General features: G+C 50.3%; 1 protein-coding gene across 1 annotated transcript in view; it reads left to right on the forward strand.

Moving 5' to 3' along the window:
- miga1 (mitoguardin 1) overlaps positions 1-19,602 on the forward strand; it is a 134,684-nt gene that overhangs the window by 38,681 nt on the left and 76,401 nt on the right. Inside the window, exons 6-8 of the mRNA XM_085983462.1 lie at positions 1,708-1,837; positions 2,822-2,958; positions 6,034-6,157. Of these exons, the coding sequence (XP_085839588.1) occupies positions 1,708-1,837; positions 2,822-2,958; positions 6,034-6,157 (391 nt within the window). The remainder of the gene's footprint in view (positions 1-1,707; positions 1,838-2,821; positions 2,959-6,033; positions 6,158-19,602) is intronic.

Below are 19,602 nucleotides of genomic sequence, written 5' to 3' on the forward strand. Positions count from 1 at the left end.
ACCAAATAAAGAATTGAGGAGCAATTTCTTTGCACAGAGTGTGGTGAGAATGTGGAACTCGCTGCCATATGGAGTGGTTGAAGCAGATTAGCATTGATGCATTTAAGGGGCGGCTTTATGCACATGTGAGGGAGAAGTGAATAGAGGGCTACAAGAGGCAACAAAAAAACCAGCTTACATTTATATAGCACCTTTAATGTAGCAAAACGTCCCAAGGAGCTTCACAGGAGCGCTATCAAAGCAAAATTTGACACCGAGCCACATGAGACATTGGGACAGGTGACCAAAAGCTTGGTCAAAGAGTTAGGTTTTAAGGAACGGCTTAAAGGAAGAAAGAGGTAGAAAGTTGGAGAGGTAATTAGGGAGGTCATTCCAGAGTTTAGGGCCCTGGCAGCTGAAGGCACGGCCGCCAATGGTGGAGCGATTAAAGAGGCCAGAATTGGAGGAGCGCAGAGATCTGGGGGTGGAGGTTCACAGAATCACAGAATCACAGAAACCCCACAGTGCAGATAGAGGCCATTTCGGCCCATCGAGCCTGCACCGACACATATCCCACCCGATCCCCGTAACTCCTACCCCACCCTATCCCCGTAACCCCACGTATTTAATCCCCCTAACACTAAGGGTCAATTTTTATCATAGCCAATCAACCTAACCCGCACATCTTTGGACTGTGGGAGGAAACCGGAGCACCCGGAGAAAACCCACGCAAACACGGGGAGAATGTGCAAACTCCACACAGACAGTCACCCGAGGCTGGATTCGAACCCGGGTCCCTGGCGCTGTGAGGCAACAGTGCTAACCACTATGCCACCGTGCTGCCCCACGGTTGTGGGGCTGGAGGAGGTTACAGAGATAGGGAGGGGCGAGGCCATGGAGGGATTTGAAAACGAGGATGGGAATTTTAAAATCGAGGTGATGCTGGACCGGGAGCTCCTGTAGGTCAGCGGGCACCGAGTGGGAGGAGGATCATGTGGAGCATAAGGACCGGAACAGATCAGTTGGACGGAAAGGCCTGTTTCTGAGCTGAGATTCTGTGCAGCAATGCAGAGCTGGGGCGCGCTCAGGTCGATAACAATATAAACTCTTTGGATGTCTTGGTCAGTTGCCAGGCTTATGAACAGATTGCCAACACGTTCCTCCTCCTCCTCCTCTTCATATTTGCCACTGAAGCCCCTCCCCCAATTATCCTCCGCCCGCTGGCTCTCCCCTTCATCCACCAACAGGATGTTTGATAAAAGTCCCAAAGTATGTCGCCCTGGGCTGTTCCAGTGGCACAGGCTCGAGGGAGGCTGCCAGGGAACGCCAAGCATGGCGCCCAGGGGAAACAACAATTAAATATGGGAAGGAAATCGATTGCACTGAGGAGCCCCTGAAGTCATGAGACCATGCTCCCAGTGAATCCCACTTCACGGGAACAAGAGTCTCAGCGCCTCTGAATTTTCAAAGAAAGAGAACACTGGCCTTTGTATCGCTCCTTTCATGACATCCTGAAATGCTTCACAGCCAACAAGTTGCTTATTTTTCAAGTGTAATCACTGTTATTTTGAACGCGGCAGTCAATTTGCGCACATCAAGGTCCCATAAACAGCAGTCGGATAGGTGCCCGCTTGCTCTCTTTCTCTTGGTGTTGATTGAGGGAGGCAGGTTGTATATTTTAATGTTAAAGTGATTGAAAGCATTGTGTGCTTTGTTTTTTCTACCCAGGCCCGGAGTGTGAATTCCTCCCACAGCTGTGTGTGTGCTGCGTCTAACTTATGGGACAAGGTTGCTGAAGAACATGAAATCAACCTGGTTAATGTGCCGGTGACTACTCCTGAAAACTTATATCTGATGGGTATGTGACGGGAGAACAAAATGGAGAATTGTAACTGTCCGAGAGGGAAGACTGAGTGATGTAAAGAAAGGAAGAACTTGCATTTATATAGCGTCTTTCACAACATCCCAAAGCGCTTCACAACCAATAAATTACTTTTGAAGTGTAGTCGCTGTTGTAATGTAGGAAACGCAGCAGCCAATTTGCACCCAGCAAGATCCCACCAATAGCAATGAGATAATGACCAGATAACCTGTTTTAGTGATGTTGGTTAAAGGATAAATATTGGCCTGGACACTGGAGAGTGGTGAACCTGTGGAATTCTCTGCCACAGAGGGCGGTGGAGGCCAGTTCATTAAATATATTCAAGAAAGAGTTGGATATATTTCTTAAGGCTAAAGGGATCAGGGGATATGGGGAGAAGGCAGGGACAGGGTACTGAATTTGGATGATCAGCCATGATCTCATTGAATGGCGGAGCAGGCTCGAAGGGCCGAATGGCCTACTCCTGCTCCTATCTTCTATGTTTCTATGTAACTCCCCTGCTCTTCTTTGAATAGTGCCGTGGGATCTTTTACATCCCCCTGAGAGGGCAGGCGGGGCCTCGGTTTAACATCTCATCCGAAAGACGGCACCTCCGACAGTGAAAGGCGCTATATAAATGCAAGCATTTTTTTCCTTTTCTCTCTTCGTTATTTGCAGTGTTTATTTTAATCTGTACACGGTGACGTAATAAAACTACGCACTTGGTTTGAGTATAAAGCAAGGCTTTAATCAACTTGTTTCAGAACATGGAGGTCTAGTTGTACTTCACTAGTTCCTGTCTTACAAAATGTCCCTGGCAAGCTGAGCCCACGCCCGAGTATTTATACTCCTTGGACGGCGCCACCAGCTGGCCGTCCAGCATTATTTCATGAGTAGTTTCTTTATGATGATGAGATTTATAACACGGTTTGTGCCAATAACGAAGATGTTGCTGTTCCTCTGACTCACACCCCTGTGCAGGTATGGAACTGTTTGAGGAGGCACTCCAGCGGTGGGAGCAGGCCTTGAGTTTCCGCAGCAGGCAAGCGGAGGATGAGGCGAACTGCACTGCCGTCAAACTGGGGGCAGGAGACGCAATTGCAGAAGAAACGGTGGAGGTAAGATTTAGCAAAGCGAAGACGACATAAAACATTGATACGGAGCACTGAGCAAACCAGGATTACACAGCGATGGGGCATGTTGGAGCAAGACAGGGTCAAAAAAAGAACTTGTATTTATATCGTGCCTTTCACAATGTCCCAAAGCGCTTTACAGCTAATGAATAACTTTTCAAGTGTCGTGACTGCTGTAATGTTTGAAATGCTGCAGCCAATTTGCGCACAGCAAAATCCCACAAACAGCAATGTGATCATGATCAGATAATCTGTGTTAGTGATGTTAGTTGGGGGCTAAACATTAGCCAGGACTTCTTCGAAATAGTGCCGTGGGATCTTCTGTGGCCACCTGAGAGGGCAGATGGGGCCTCGGTTTAACATCTCATCCGAAAGACGGCACCTCCGACAGTGCAGCACTCCCTCAGCACTGCACTGAAGTGTCGGCCTAGATGATGTGCCCAGGTCTCTGGAGTGGGACCTGAACGCACAACCTTCTGACTCAGAGGCGAGTGCGCTACCCACTGAGCCATGGCTGACACCTTTTGAAAACGGAAGCTGATGGTAAATATTTAAGACGCTTTCTGGGGCACGACCTTAGTGGAGTTCTACAGGGGTGTGTTTTGAATCTCTTGTGTTTGCACTTTTCGTAAATAATAGAGCATGGAACATCTAGCAGTATAATATTTGCTGATGACATGAAGCTGTTCGTGGAGAGTTAATGGATTTTAATGTGGATAAATGAAGGGCAGTGCAGGTTCGGAACAGGAAGAATGTAACATATACAATGAATGGGGCCCATTAGCAAGAGTGGAAAAGAGCACTTAGCTACAATTACCGGCTGTTCATTGAATCAGTTATCAACAAGGCTGATCAGGGCATATGTTTATAAGTCAAAAGAAGTTATTTTAACCCTGAATAGCCTGTTTATTAAGGTTGCGTCTCGAATATTGTATGCAGTACCCTAACCTCATAAGGACAGTGATCCATGCGAGAGGAACGTGGATGAACTTGCATTTATATAGCGCATTTCACAACCACAGGACGTCCCAAAGCGCTTTACAGCCAATTACAGGAAACTTTCGATTAACCGGCCCCTAAATAACCGGAAATGTCGGTTAACCGGCAAAATTCAGGAGTCGGTTTCAGGTAAGTTTTATAACTTTTATTACTTGCACAGCAACAAATGGAGAAAGGCAAGGGTTTGGCTGCAGCTGTTGCTAAGCTACAGAGACGCTTGCAACTTGTGGATGTTCTTCTGAAGCTGTTGCTAAGCAACAGGGTTTGTTGCTTTATACGGAGCTCTGAGCTCCATATAGCGTTCGGTTATCCAGAATTGTTGCTGAACCGGCACCACGTCGGTCCCGTCCGTGCCGGATACCAGAAAGTTTCCTGTATGTGCTTTTAATAAAAACAGAAAATGCTGGAAATACTATGTTTCTATACTCAGCAGGTCAGGCAGCATCTGTCGAGAGATAATCATTTCAGGTCGATGACCTTTCGTACTTCTGAAGTGTAGTCACTGTTGTGACGTAGGAAATGCGGCAGCCAATTTGCGCACAGCAAGGTCCCACAAACAGCAATGAGATTAATGACCAGTTAATCTGTTTTTAGTTATGTTGGTGTTGAGAGAGCCAGTCATGGATTTGTAAAGGGTAAGTCAAGTTGAACGAACCTAGTAGAATTTCCTGATGAGGTGACTAAAGTGCTAGATAAAGGAGTGTCTATGGATGTTATTTATATGGACTTCCATAATGCATTCGATAAGGTTCCACACAAGCGACTGCTAACCAAAATGAGAGTGCATGGAGTTGGAGGCAACCTATTGGCTTAGGTAGGGAACTGGTTAGGAGGTAGGAGACAGGGAGTAGGGATAATGGCTAAGTTCTCCCAATTGGCAGGATGTGACTAGTGGTGTCCCCCAGGGTTCTGTACTGGGGCCTCAGATTTTCACGATATTTATAAATGATTTAGATGAAGGAATAGAGAGCCATATATCCAAGTTTGCTGATGACACTAAGTTAGGTGGCACAGTAAGTAGTGTAGATGGGAGCAGAAAGTTACAAAGGGACATTGATAGATTAAGTGAGTGGGCAAAACTGTGGCAGATGGAGTTCAATGTGGGGAAATGTGAGGTCATCCACTTTGGACCCGAGAAAGACAGATCAGAGTATCTTCCAAATGGCGAAAAGCTAGGAACTGTGGAAGAGCAGAGAGATTTGGGGGTCCATGTACACGGATCACTAAAATGTAGTAGTCAGGTACAAAAAATAACCAAAAGGGCTAATGTAATGTTAGCCTTTATAACTGGAGGGCTAGAGGATGATAAAGGGGAGGAAGTTTTGCTACAGGTTTACAAAAGCGCTGGTTAGACAACATCTAGAGTACGGTGTACATTTCGAGGCACCACACCGAAGAAAGGATATACTGGCCTTGGAAGGAGTGCAGCGCAGATTCACCAGAATGTTACCAGGGCTCCAAGGGTTGTATTATGAGGTGAGATTACATAAACTAGGCTTGTATTCACTGGAATATGGAAGGTTAAGGGGTGGTTTGATGAAGTGAGTGGGCAAAACTGTGGCAGATGGCGTTCAATGTGGGGAAGTGTAAGAGCAGCAAGAGTGGAAAAGAGAACTTAGATGCTGACGTAAGAAAACTACCAGGCACTTGGTCTAAGCGTTAAACAAAGCTTTAATCAACTGTTTTACAACATGGAGGTCTAGTTGTGTCCTTCACTAGTTCCTGTTAAGAATGTCCTGCGCAAGCTGGGCCCGTGCCCAAGTATTTATACTCTCCCTGGACAGCGCCACCCGCAGGCCGCTCAGTATTATTTCATAAGTCTTTTTCTCATGAATGACTGATTCATGTCAGTTACAATTACCGGGTGTTCATTGAATCAGTTATCAACAAGGCTGATTAGGGCATATGTTTATAAGTCGAAATAAGCCTGGAGTGGGACTTGAGCCCACAACCTTCTACATGCTGCCATTAAATCATCTGACTAATTGGGCACATTCTAGAAGCCCAGTGTTACCTGATTGTTCTGTGGGTATTGAAACTGTCTCTTCTTGCCCCAAATAGGACATCATTAGCGCGGAATTCATACACAAGCTGGAGTCGTTGCTTCAGAGGGCTTATCGTCTGCAGGAGGAGTTTGAGGCCACTCTGGGCGTATCTGACCCAGCTTCTCTCGCAAATGACATTGGTGAGTCTGTGCTCGTGTAGCCTATTTGTATAACCCACTCCCTGTCTGTGGAATCGAGAAAGTACTGAATCACTATTTGTGGTGATTATTCTTGTTTTATAAGAAGCATTGTAATTGGTTGCCTGTTTTCCTGCCTTGAGATATATGCTGTAAACTTATTGGTTAGTTGATTCCATGTGACCTGTGGTGGCCATCTTAAATTCAGTTTTCTACAGTGGTTGAGACTGGGTGCTCAACATGTACTTGCTGGTTTTTTAAGGTTAATAAAGCCTAGCTTTTGAAAGGCAATCTACTCTTTATTTCACTATTCCAACGCGCTCCCGGCCGGCCTCCCATCTTCCACCCTCCGAAAGCTTGAACTCATCCAGAACTCTGCTGCCCGTATCCTAACTCACACCAAGTCCCGTTCACCCATCATCCCTGTGCTCGCTGACCTACGCTGGCTCCTGGTCTGGCAACGCCTCGATTTTAAAATTCTCATCTTTGTTTTCATATCCCTCCGTTGGTCACCCCTCCCTATCTCTGTAACCTCCTCCAGCCCTACAACCCTCCGAGATCTCTCTGCTCCTCCAGTTCTGGCCCCTTGCGTATCCACGATTTTCATCGTCCCACCATTGGCGGCTGTGCCTTTAGCTGCCTCGGCCCTAAACTCTGGAATTACCTCCATAAACCTCTGCGCCTTTGTACCTCGCTCTCCTTCTTTAAGTCGCCCCTTAAACCCTCCCTCTTTGACCAAGCGTTTGGTCACCTGTCCTAATATCTCATTATGTGGCGCGGTGTCAAAATGTTTGATAACGCTCCTGTGAAGCGCCTTGGGACGTTTTACTACATTAAAGGCGCTATTATAAATACAAGTTGTTGCTGTTGTTGCATGGCAACTTGTCAGCAAGATGTGAAAAAACTGTCCAAAGCTTTCACTCGGTGACCTTTGTAAAATACAAAGTGGAATGGTGTCTGCAATATCATCATCATTTACAGCCTGCACTTGTTTTGGTAATTGACTGTATCTATTCACTCCCTCCCATCGGGGCTAGTGACTCCTCCAAGCCAGTTCCCCAGCAATCAGTGGTTTGCTTTGTATTGTGCCCCGTCCTCTCCTGAAGGCAGTAGTTCGTACTGGAGTACAGTCGCTCCACTACCCCACGCTTGTCACCAGCCTTTAGTGCTATACTGAGGGAACGCTGCACTGTCGGAGGTGCCGTCTTTCGGATGAGACGTTAAACCGAGCCCCGTCTGCTCTCTCAGGTGGACGTAAAAAAATCCCATGGCACTATTTCGACAAAGAGCAGGGTCGTTCTCCCTGGTTTTCTGGCCAATATTTAGCCCTCAACCAATGTCACTAACATAAAAGACGAAAGCAAAATACTGCAGATGCTGGAAATCCAAAATATAAACAGAAAATGCTGGAAACACTCAGCAGATCAGGCAGCATCTGTGGAGAGAAAAACAAGAGTTTACGTTTTATGTCTATGACCTGTCCTCAAAACAGATGATCTGGTCATTTTATTCATTGCTGTTTGTGGCACCTTGCTGTGCGCAAATTGGCTGCACAGGACCATAGGAACAGGAGTGGGCCATTCAGCCCCTCGAGCATACTCCACCACACAATGAGATCATGGCTGATCTCTATCTTAATTCCATCTACCCGCCTTGGTTCCATAACCCTTAATACCCTTACCTAACAAAAATCTATCAATCTCAGATTTGAAATTTTCAATTGACCCCCCTGCCCCCCAGCCTCAACAGCTTTTTGGGGGAGAGAGTTCCAGATTTTCAACAGTGGCTATACTTCAAAAGTATTTAATTGGCTGTAAAGCATTTTGGGATGTCCTCGAGGTCTTGCCAGGCGCGATAGAAATCAAGTTCTTTCCTTTTCTCAGTTTATTGAGGAAACAACGGTCTGCAGCTCACCAGAGGGCAGCAGCGACCCCCATCTTGCCGCACTGATCGCCTTGCATAACGCCTCGCTCTCCAGGGAATGGGGGAAGGGGAGGGAGAGGGAGCCATATTTAGGTACGTGCTGCCTGCCTCGCATTCTTTCCTGTCACCTGCTGCCTTAGCTCAGCAGACGACGGGCTGAAGGCTGCACACCCCCACGTGTCTCACTGCGCGAGGCCACGGAGACTGACTCGGGTTTATTATTTGTGGCTTATGATGAGGGTTCCAGCTGCTGTCTTGTCAGTTTTTTTGTTCACTCTTCTTTTTTTCCCATTTCCCAGTGGAACTCCTAATCCAGCATTAGCAGAAAGAAAGAAAGACTTGCATTTCTGTAGCGCCTTTCACGACCTCGGAACGTCCCGAAGCGCTTCACGGCCAACAAAGAACTTTTTTGAAGTGCAGTCACTGTTGTGATGTAGGGAAACGCGGCAGCCAGTTTGTGCACAGCAAGATCCCATAAACAGCAATGTGACAATGAGCAGATAATCTGTGTTTTTAGTGATGCTGGCTGAGGGATAAATATTGGCCAGGACACCGGGGATAACTCCCCTGCGCGCCTATGAAATAGTGTCGTGGAATCTTTTACTGAGCGGGCAGATGGGGCCTCGGTTTAATGTCACATCTGAATGACGGCACACTCCGACAGTGCAGCACTCCCTCAGTACTGCAAAGGAATGTCCGCCTAGATTTTAGGCTCAAGTCCCTGGAGTGGGACTTGAACCCACACCTAAATATGGGATGCAAGGCCTCACCTCACCAAATGTTCATAGGGCCTCCTCGCATACATCTTTTGTGGTAATTTCCCCCCTCCCCTGATGCGTAGCCTCCTGCTCGGGTGCGGTTCCCCGTCTGGCCCACTGTCGCCTCATGTAGAAAATAGCCTGGGCCTGTATTCGGGCCTAGACTTGGCTCTGCCCGAGCCCAGACAGAGAGGCCCCGAGATTCTCTCGAAATTGAGTCTTGGGCCTCATCTACCTCTTCGGGGCTAGCTGCTGCCGCTGGTCCCATTCTCCCTCTGTCTCTCCCTGTCCTTGTCCCATTCTCCCTCTGTCTCTCCCTGTCTGTGTCCCATTCTCCCTCTGTCTCTCCCTTTCCATGTCCCATTCTCCCTCTGTCTCTCCCTGTCCTCATCCCATTCTCCCTCTGTCTCTCCCTGCCCTCGTCCCATTCTCCCTCTGTCTCTATCTGTCCTTGTCCCATTCCCCCTGTCTCTACCTGTCCTTGGCCCATTCATAAGAACATAAGAAATAGGAGCAGGAGTCGGCCATTTGGCCCTTCGAGCCATTCAATAAGATTTTGGCTGATCTTCTACCTCCCTGCACTATCCCCATATCCCTTGATTCCCTTAATATTCAAAACAACATCTTGAATATACTCCATGACTGAGCCGCCACAGCCCTCTGGGGTAGAGAATTCCAAAGATTCACCACCCTCTGAGTGAAGAAATTTCTCCTCATCTCTGTCCTAAATGGCCGACCCCTTATCCTGAGACTGTGACCCTTAGTTCTAGACTCCCCAGCCAGGGGAAACATTCTCCCTGCATCTACTCTGTCAAGCCCTGTAAGAATTTTGTATGTTTCAATGAGATCACCTCTCATTTTTCTAAACTCGGCCTAGTCTACTCAATCTCTCCTCATAGGACAATCCCCCCATCCCAGGAACCAGCCTGGTGAACCTTTGTTGCACTCCCTCTATGGCAAGTATATCCTTCCTTAGGTGAGGAGACCAGAACTGTACACAATACTCCAGGTGTGGTCTCACCAGGGCCATATATAATTGCAGTAAGACATCTTTGCTCTTATACTCAAATCCTCTTGTAATAAAGGCCCACATGCCATTTGCTTTCCATTCCCCCGTCTCTACCTGTCCGTGTCCCATTCTCCCTGTCTCTACCTGTCCGTGTCCCATTCTCCCTGTCTCTACCTGTCCTTCTTCTTCTTCTTCTTCTTCTTCTTCTTCTTAGGCAGTCCCTCGGAACCGAGGATGAATTGCTTCCACACTAAAAATGAGTTCTCAGGTGACTGATGAGCCCAGTGCGGGACCTACAGTCTCTGTCACAGGTGGGGCAGACGGTGGTAGCAGTATGCGTCTCTGTTGGGGTTGTCCATAAGGGTTCTGATGTTCCTGGTCCCGAACTTCATTTTAAAGGGTGGAAGATGCCTGTGCGTGAATTCTTGTAACGTGGGGTGGCCGTTGCACACCAGCTACCACACGGGCTTGACAAAGCAAGGTCTTGGTCCAATGGCAAGGGGATCCAAGAGAATTGGAGACCAGAGACACCGTGGGACACACTCACCAGAAGGAGACACCGCGGGACACACTCACTAGAAGGAGACACCGCGAGGACGGGGCGCAGGAGCGAGGTCGGGACCCAGGAGCGAGGAGGAGCCCAGCAGTGAGGTCGAGGCCCAGGAGTGGCGCAGCAGGGTCAGGAGGACCACGCTGCAGCCTATGAAACACAGGCAGAGAGGACCTGTGGGAAGGGGGGAGGAGGACAGTAGGAGTATCACAGAAATCACAGAAACCCCACAGTGCAGATAGAGGCCATTTCGGCCCATCGAGCCTGCACCGACACATATCCCACCCGATCCCCGTAACCCCTACACCAACACATATCCCACCCTATCCCCGCAACCCCACGTATTTAATCCCCCTAACACTAAGGGTCAATTTATCATAGCCAATCAACCTAACCCGCACATCTTTGGACTGTGGGAGGAAACCGGAGCACCCGGAGGAAACCCACGCAAACACGGGGAGAACGTGCAAACTCCACACAGACAGTCGCCCGAGGCCGGATTCGAACCCGGGTCCCTGGCGCTGTGAGGCAACAGTGCTAACCACTATGCCACCGTGCTGCCCACAAAACACCGTCCCTGGGTGGGCTCGAACCACCAGCCTTTCGGTTAACAGCCGAGTATGTTTGTGTCCTTGTTCTATTATCCCTGTCTTTGGCCCATTCTCTCTACCTGTCTGTGTCCCTTTCTGGCTGTGCAAACGACATTCAATCTCAGCGTCAGGTTCCACGCAAGCCCCTCTTCTGAATCAAATCTGGCCAATGAAATTTTAGATTTGAATGTTCCAGCTTACAAGAAAGCACAGACTTGCATTTATATAGTGCCTCATCTGTGACTGCACCTTCGGACTTCCAATGATACATAACACCCAGTCATTCATGGGACGTGAAATGATTTGCCTTGCCCTCAGGAATTTTGATCACTGTTATGTGGGCAAACAGCTAGCCTTGTCTGAACTGTCAGACCCACGATTTATCCCCCCTGCGATTGCCTGTGACTTTTTGCCCTAAACACGAGTGTGACACTTTATATCCTCAGGCCCACACTTCCTCAAACCCCTCCACCCCCAATGCTTGACACTATTTGACGGTGAGAACCGACCGTTTTGATGGTGTCTATTTAAGAGGATCACACTTTGGGTGTAGTATCTCCTGCAACCCCCAGGACCAACGAACAACGGGCCTATTATTAATTCGGATTCTTGCAATCCCTGGCATCTATGAACCGTCCGAGCTGTTTATGCTGCTGACTACTAGGACAGTGCCAGACTTGTATGTTCAGTTTAAAATTGGGGTTACAAGTCCACGCCACTGGATTTAGCAGCCTAAATACCAAGGAAAAGGGGGCTCGCAGAATCCGAATTGAAAGAAGAGCAGCATAAAAATGGCTAATGTGTAAACCGGAAACCAGAGCCGGTTTCATCCAGTGCCATTCTCCATGTATTTATATAATGTCTTTCACAACCCCGGGACGTCCCAAAGCGCTTTATAGCGAGTGATGAAGTATTTGTGAAGTGTAGTCACTGTTTGTAATGGAAAAGCGGCAGCCTATTTGCACACATCAAGGTCCCACAATGAGACAATGACCTGTTTTTAGTGAGGTTGGTTTACATAGAAACATAGAAGATAGGAGCAGGAGTAGGCCATTCGGCCCCTCGAGTCTGCTCCGCCATGGCTGATCGTCCAAACTCAGTACCCTGTCCCTGCCTTCTCCCCATATCCCTTGATCCCTTTAGCCTTAAGAAATATATCTAACTTTGAGGGATAAATATTGGCCAGGACACCGGGGGATAACTCCCCTGCTCTTCTTCGAAATAGTGCCACGGGATCTTTTACGTCCACCTGAGAGAGCAGACGGGGCCTCGGTTTTAACGTCTCATCCGAAAGACGGGCACCTCTGACAGTGCAGCACTCCCTCAGCGCTGCACTGGGAGTGTCGGCCCAATGTGCGCAAGTCTCTGGCGAGGACCTGAACCCACAACCTTCTGACTCAGAGGGGAGAGTGCTGCCCACTGAGCCACGGCTGACACAAGAGAGTTGCGATTGGAGAGGTGGATGAACATAATGGGTAAATGTGATTTTCAGAAAAAGCACAGACCTCCTTGTCCACCAGCATTAGTGTATCCACTACGTTTACTTTGGTGTTGACACTGGTTGTGCGAGACCCACGCACCAGGAGCCCTATCAGAGCAATATAATAATTCAACTTTTATTGTCATTGTACAATGCACAACTACATGAACAACGAAATGTGATCTTGCAAGCTCCCATGAGTCCCGTACAAATAACATTAACCGTAAATAGCACCGTCCTGGGAGAAGCAAAGCCGCTGCGTCTGTGCACGCCGCCATTCCATTTCCACCATTCCTCCTGTCTGACAATCTTCAGCCCAACGCCCGGGCCTGCTCACCAGCTGCCTCTCCCGGGGCTCCTTCTGTGACCTTCTCACCAACCGCCCCTCCTCAGGGCTCCTTCTGTGACCTTCTGCATCTGGTCTTCCCTGATGGTCACCCCTCTAGGTACTAACCAGGCCTGGCTCTGCTTAGCTTCCAAAGCCTTGCCAGTGACCCTGTCCCTAGTCCCAGGAATAGCTATTAAAGCAAAAGAAGGTAAATGAGTGATTAAAGAAAAATAGACTTGCATTTATATAGCACCTTTCACAACCTCCAGACCTCTCAAAGCGCTTTACAGCCAATTAAGTACTTCGTCACTGTTGTAATCAGGAAACGTGGCAGCCAATTTGCGCACAGCAAGCTCCCACAAACAGCAATGTGATAATGACCAGATAATCTGTTTTAGTGATGTCGGTTGCGTGATGATATAATCTAGGGCTTTAAAAGCTGAAGATTTCAGCAGGAAGGAATGTTGGAGGGAAGTAACAAGCTCCACAGTCTGGAGGAACCCGATGAAGGAATGAGTCAGAAATGGAAGACTGAAATGAATCTGTCAGACACTCCACCTCTGCTATGTGTGGGAGAGGCCCTTATAAAAGCAGACATAACTCCCTGAAAATAGGTTCCCGCAAATGCTATCTTGACGTCGGTGAGAAAGCCATATCTGAAGGTCAAGATGACTTTCTGAAGGAAACACTTTCACCCCAAACAATCTCTGGATCTGGGCAGATAGCGCAGGATTCATTGTCCACTGCACTCACTCCAATAGCATGGAGGATTGCCGGGTTTGGTCAAGAGGTGATGAATGCAGTGTTCCAGAGAGTGACTTGGCACGCGGCCCGTTATCTTTCTGCAGCGGGCGGGTTATTTTTTTTTGAGCACGGCAGCAGTAGCTGATAGGAACTGTAGGAAGTTGTCAAGTGGTGGGAAGGAGGGAGACGGAGGCACCCGGCAGCCTCGCTCCGTGCCCAGTAACTGGAGCTGGGCACCCAGCTGAGGGATTAAAGAGGGAGAAGTAAGTCACTGGATAGCTTGGGCCCGGGCTGTGTTGCTGCCTGTCACAGCGGGTGCCATTTTTCTGCTGCTGATGCACAGTAACAGCACGAGAACCTTGGTGAGCCGCGGCCTTGTGGATAGAAAGAGATAAAGATAAAGCTCAGAGATAAAGACTGCAATTTTTTGTTAGTAATTTTAGTGTTAGTAATAATTTTCTCATTTTTTGGGGTGGGCGGGTAGGGAAAGAAAATGGCTTCAGAAAGGGAGAACATTGGAAAGAAACAAAGGAAAGGAAACCAAATTAGGAACCCAAAAAAGGATAATAAAAAACGGGTGCGGGCACCGCGATGCGCCCGTTCAAAAAGTGCAGGCAGCACGTCAACTTCATGCTGCCTGCTAATTATCATGATCGTAGTGCACAGTCTAGCGCTAAACGTCCTGCTGACAGGCTGTGCGCTCAGCAGGGGGCTGAATTTCGCGTTGTTCGAGTGAGGCTAGCTTTACTTAAAGCTGGCCTGCTCCTCTTAAAGCTAGCCTGCTCCTCTTAAAGCTGAGCTGCCTTCAGCACTAGTGTGGTAAACCACTGCTAACTCTGTACATGTCTGTGTGGTAAACCACTGTTAACTCTGTACAGGTCCGGGCATGTCTCCGCCCCTGGCTCCACCCCTAAGCCCGGGTATAAAGGTGACTCACCACCCTTCCCCCGGGAGCTCTTAGGACGGATCCACTAGCAGAGGCATGCTCCAGTTCTTAGTCAATAAAAGCCTACTTCGTATAAGTTCAACTTGTAGTCTTTGGTGTTGTTGATAGTGCATCAATTTTATTGACTAAATTTTCGACATGGAGCAAATCTTGAAGCCGGAACGTTTAGACCTGGATCCTCAAGCAGCAGATGCAGCCAATAACTTTGAACACTGGCTGAGCTGTTTCGAAGCCTTCCTGGAGGCCTCCAGCACTACCGTCACTACAGATGACGCGAAACGGCTTGTCTTGAACTCACGGGTGAGCCACCAAGTCTACTCGATCATCCGAGACGCCACAACTTACGCGGCCGCCATCGCGACGCTAAAGGAACAATACGTGAGGCCTGTTAACGAGGTCTACGCCAGACACCTCCTGGCTACCCGAAAACAGCGCCCCGGGGAATCGGGCGCCGAATATTTACTGGCACTGAGAGTCCTCGGCTGGGCCTGTAATTGCAAAGCGGTGACGGCCAAGGAATGCACGGAAGACCTGATCCGAGACGCCTACATAACCGGCATCAGGTCCAACTATACACGGCAGAGGCTGCTGGAACAGAGGGGGCTCGACCTGCAGAAGACGGTGGCCCTCGCTAGCTCGTTAGACGTGGCCCTCCAGAACATGGACGCCTACCCCCCTGACCGGATGGCCACGTGGATGTCACGGGAGCAGCCATCTTGGGACCCGGTAAGGCCACAAGCCGCCAGCAGCCCAACTGCAGCTGCAATGACCAGAGGCCAGAAATGCTACTTCTGCGGCCAGGCCAAGCACCCCAGACAGCAATGCCCAGCAAAGGACGCGACCTGCTCCAAATGCGGCAAGAAAGGCCACTACGCAAGAGTGTGCAGGGCGAAATCGACCCCCAATTCCAGCAGCGCCGCGTGTGAACCGTGCAGGCCGCCATTTTGGACCCCACCAACCACGTGTGAGCCGCGCGGGCCGCCATTTTGGGCACCACCAGCCGCGGGGGAGCCGCCATCTTGGACACCATTTCGGGACCAGGCCCCCGGCGCCGGCGAATACTACAGCGACCCACCGACCTCGACGATGGCCTCCATCACCCTGGACCAATCTAGGCCCCATCAACTAGCCAGGTCCATGATGAACGTAAAGGTAAATGGCCATGCCACAAATTGCCTTTTCGACTGCGGAAGCACGGAGAGCTTCATCCACCCCGACACGGTGTGACGCTACTGCCTATCGGTTATGCCCACACGCCACCAGGTCTTTATGGCCTCAAAGTCCCATACAGCGAACGTCGGCGGCTACTGTGTAGCGACTCTGACAGTGAACGGCGTGGAGTACAGAGATTTTAAATTCCTCGTCCTGCCACAGCTCTGCGCTCCCGTACTGCTAGGATTAGACTTCCAGTGCCATCTGGAGAGCGTCACGATGGCATATGGCGGGCCCCTGCCCCCACTTACAGTCTGCAGCCAGCAGAATTTAAACACGGCGCCGCGCAAAGTATGCAGCCTGTCCACCCTGAAGGTCAAACCCCCCCTGTTGTTCGCTAACCTCGCCAAAGACTGCAAGCCAATTGCTACTAAAAGCAGGCGGTACAGTGCCGGGGATAGGAGCTTTATTAAATCAGAAGTAGAAAGACTCCTGAGGGAAGGGATTATTGAGGGCAGCACCAGCCCATGGCGAGCCCAAGTGGTGGTAGTGAAGACCAGCGAAAAACAGCGCCTGGTTATTGATTACAGCCAGACGATCAATCGATACACGCAATTAGATGCATACCCACTTCCCCGCATATCTGACATGGTCAACCAGATAGCACAATACCGGGTATTCTCGACGATTGATCTGAAGTCGGCATACCACCAGCTCCCCATCAGGCCTGAGGACCGCCAGTACACGGCCTTCGAGGCTGACGGTCGCCTCTACCACTTCCTCCGAGTCCCCTTCGGCGTCACCAACGGGGTCTCGGTCTTCCAAAGGGAGATGGACCGGATGGTTGACCAGAACGCGCTGCAGGCCACCTTCCCCTATCTAGACAACGTCACCATCTGTGGCCATGACCGGCATGACCACGACGCCAACCTAGAAAAATTCCTCTGTACGGCCCAACGGCTGAATCTGACATACAACAAAGAAAAATGTATGTTCCGCACCACGCGCCTCGCTATTCTTGGCTGCGTGGTGGAAAACGGAGTCATCGGCCCCGACCCCGACCGAATGCGCCCCCTCCTGGAACTACCCCTCCCCCACTGCCTAAAAGCCCTGAAGAGATGCCTAGGGTTCTTCTCTTACTACGCCCAGTGGGTGCCCAACTATGCGGACAAAGCCCGGCCCCTCATCAAGTCAACCTCCTTCCCCCTGACGGCAGAGGCCCGTGCGGCCTTCACCCTCATAAAAGAGGACATTGCGAAGGCCACAATGCACGCAGTGGATGAGTCCATCCCTTTCCAAGTGGAGAGCGATGCATCCGACTTCACCCTAGCCGCAACCCTTAACCAGGCGGGGAGACCCGTGGCCTTCTTTTCACGGACCCTCCAGGGCCCCGAAATTCGACACTCCTCAGTCGAGAAGGAGGCCCAGGCGATAGTGGAGGCTGTACGGCACTGGAGGCATTACCTGGCCAGTAAACGTTTCACCCTGCTCACTGACCAACGGTCAGTAGCATTTATGTTTAACAACAGACAAAGGGGGAAAATCAAAAATGATAAGATATTGCGGTGGAGGATCGAGTTATCCACCTACAACTACGATATCTTATACCGGCCCGGGAAACTTAATGAGCCCCCAGACGCCCTATCCCGTGGGACATGTGCCAACGCACAAGTCGATAGGCTACGGACCCTCCACAATGATCTCTGCCACCCGGGGGTCACCAGGTTCTTCCATTTTATTAAAGCTCGCAACCTGCCTTACTCCATCGAGGAGGTCAGGGCCATGACCAGGAACTGCCAGGTCTGCGCCGAATGCAAACCGCATTTTTATAGGCCAGACAGGGCACACCTGATTAAAGCCACCCGCCCCTTCGAACGTCTCAGCGTCGATTTCAAGGGGCCCCTTCCCTCCTCTGACCGCAACACGTACTTCCTCAATATTATTGACGAGTACTCCCGTTTCCCCTTCGCCATCCCCTGCCCGGACATGACCAGCGCCATAGTCATCAGGTGCCTCAATGACCTGTTTGCCATATTTGGCTTCCCCAATTACATCCACAGCGACAGGGGCTCGTCGTTCATGAGCGACGAGCTGCGCCAGTACCTGCTCGAGAAGGGCATAGCCACGAGCAGGACTACCAGCTACAACCCCTGGGGTAACGGACAGGTAGAGAGGGAGAACGCAATGGTGTGGAAGACCGCCATGCTCGCCCTAAAATCCAAGGGCCTCCCAATCTCCCGCTGGCAAGATGTCCTCCCCGATGCGCTCCACTCCATACGATCACTGCTCTGTACTGCCACAAACGCCACCCCCCACGAGAAGATGTTCGTCTTCCCCAGGAAATCCACCTCGGGGACATCACTACCGCCATGGCTGACGTCTCCGGGACCCGTCCTGCTCAGGAAACACGTGAGGAGCCATAAGACGGACCCCCTGGTCGAAAAGGTTCACCTCCTCCACGCCAACCCACAGTACGCCTACGTGGTGTATCCTGACGGGCGGGAGGACACAGTCTGAATTCGAGACCTCGCACCCTCAGGTACCACCTGAAACACCATCGATCACCATCCACTACCTCCACCCACCACCACTACCCACGACGCACCACCGGGGTGTCTACCACGAACTGACGACATGCCGGTGCCATCCCTACCCCGAGAGGACGACACGCCAGTGCTCCGTCCCACGCGAGAAGCGGCCGCGGGCAAAGAACCGGCACCACGAAGATCATTACGGCAGACAAGACCCCCGGAGAGACTTTCGTATATGAACTTTTGAAACACTTCACCCCGCCGGACTCTTTTTTAAACGAGGGGTGAATGTGGTAAACCACTGCTAACTCTGTACATGTCTGTGTGGTAAACCACTGTTAACTCTGTACAGGTCCGGGCATGTCTCCGCCCCTGGCTCCACCCCTAAGCCCGGGTATAAAGGTGACTCACCACCCTTCCCCCGGGAGCTCTTCGGACGGATCCACTAGCAGAGGCATGCTCCAGTTCTTAGTCAATAAAAGCCTACTTCGTATAAGTTCAACTCGTAGTCTTTGGTGTTGTTGATAGTGCATCAACTAGGCAGTCTGCACCTCCTAAAGGTGAGCTGCCCTCTGATGATTAAAAGTGCTTCATCACTAACACACAGGGCTCAACAGGCCAGGGAAAGGGCACCCAGGGCCTCAGACGCAGCACTCGAGCTTTGTGCAAGGGTTCAGCACTGGAAGAGAGGTCCTCTAACCACAGGGAGCCAGGAGGGCCTCCAGAAAGAAGGATGTGGGACCACGTCGTCGAGGAGGTCATCGCCTCCAGGACATGGCTCCAATGCCCAAAGATGTTTCAAGAACTCAGCCCAGTGGTCATGGTCAGTGAATGCATCTTCAAAAGCCATCTCCTTCCAACTGCATCACTAGCCTCACACACTGCTCAATGCACGACCCCCCCCCGCCGCCAACAGTCACTGACCAACAATCTGTACCAAACACGAGGCACACCTCACATTCCTAGCTTCACCTCACCCCCTTGGAGCAGATGGTGCTGGCTATTCTTGGCAGGGGCATGGTTGAGCCCTTGGCCAGCAGCTGGGCTGAAAGAATACAAGATGCTGGTATCCTCATACGTTATCCTCCTTCTCACATCCCACTTCCTCCTCATCCCACAATCTCTTCTGATTTACAAGTTGCATATGGTGTAAGCATGCACCTCTTGCTTCCCCCCCCGCCTCACCACAACCCTACCCTTGTGCCTTCCTCATTTCAGATGGCCAAGAAATGTAGCCTGCCCAGCCAGTGGGTCAACAAGAAGAGGGAGAGGAGAATGAAGAAGAAAAAAAAACCACCATCTCTCAATTTCACACTCCCAGCCACCAGCTCCTCGAGGTCATCCTGCAAGGCCATCTGCAGTGTCCCCTGCTGAAAGTCAGCAGCCTGCCACCTGCCATGCTGCAGCCACTGGGGTAGCACAGTGTAACAGCACTAG

This window comes from Somniosus microcephalus, chromosome 3, assembly GCF_052327205.1.
Source record: "Somniosus microcephalus isolate GS21.2 chromosome 3, FLI_Smic_1.0, whole genome shotgun sequence".
NCBI classification, from domain to species: domain Eukaryota; kingdom Metazoa; phylum Chordata; class Chondrichthyes; order Squaliformes; family Somniosidae; genus Somniosus; species Somniosus microcephalus.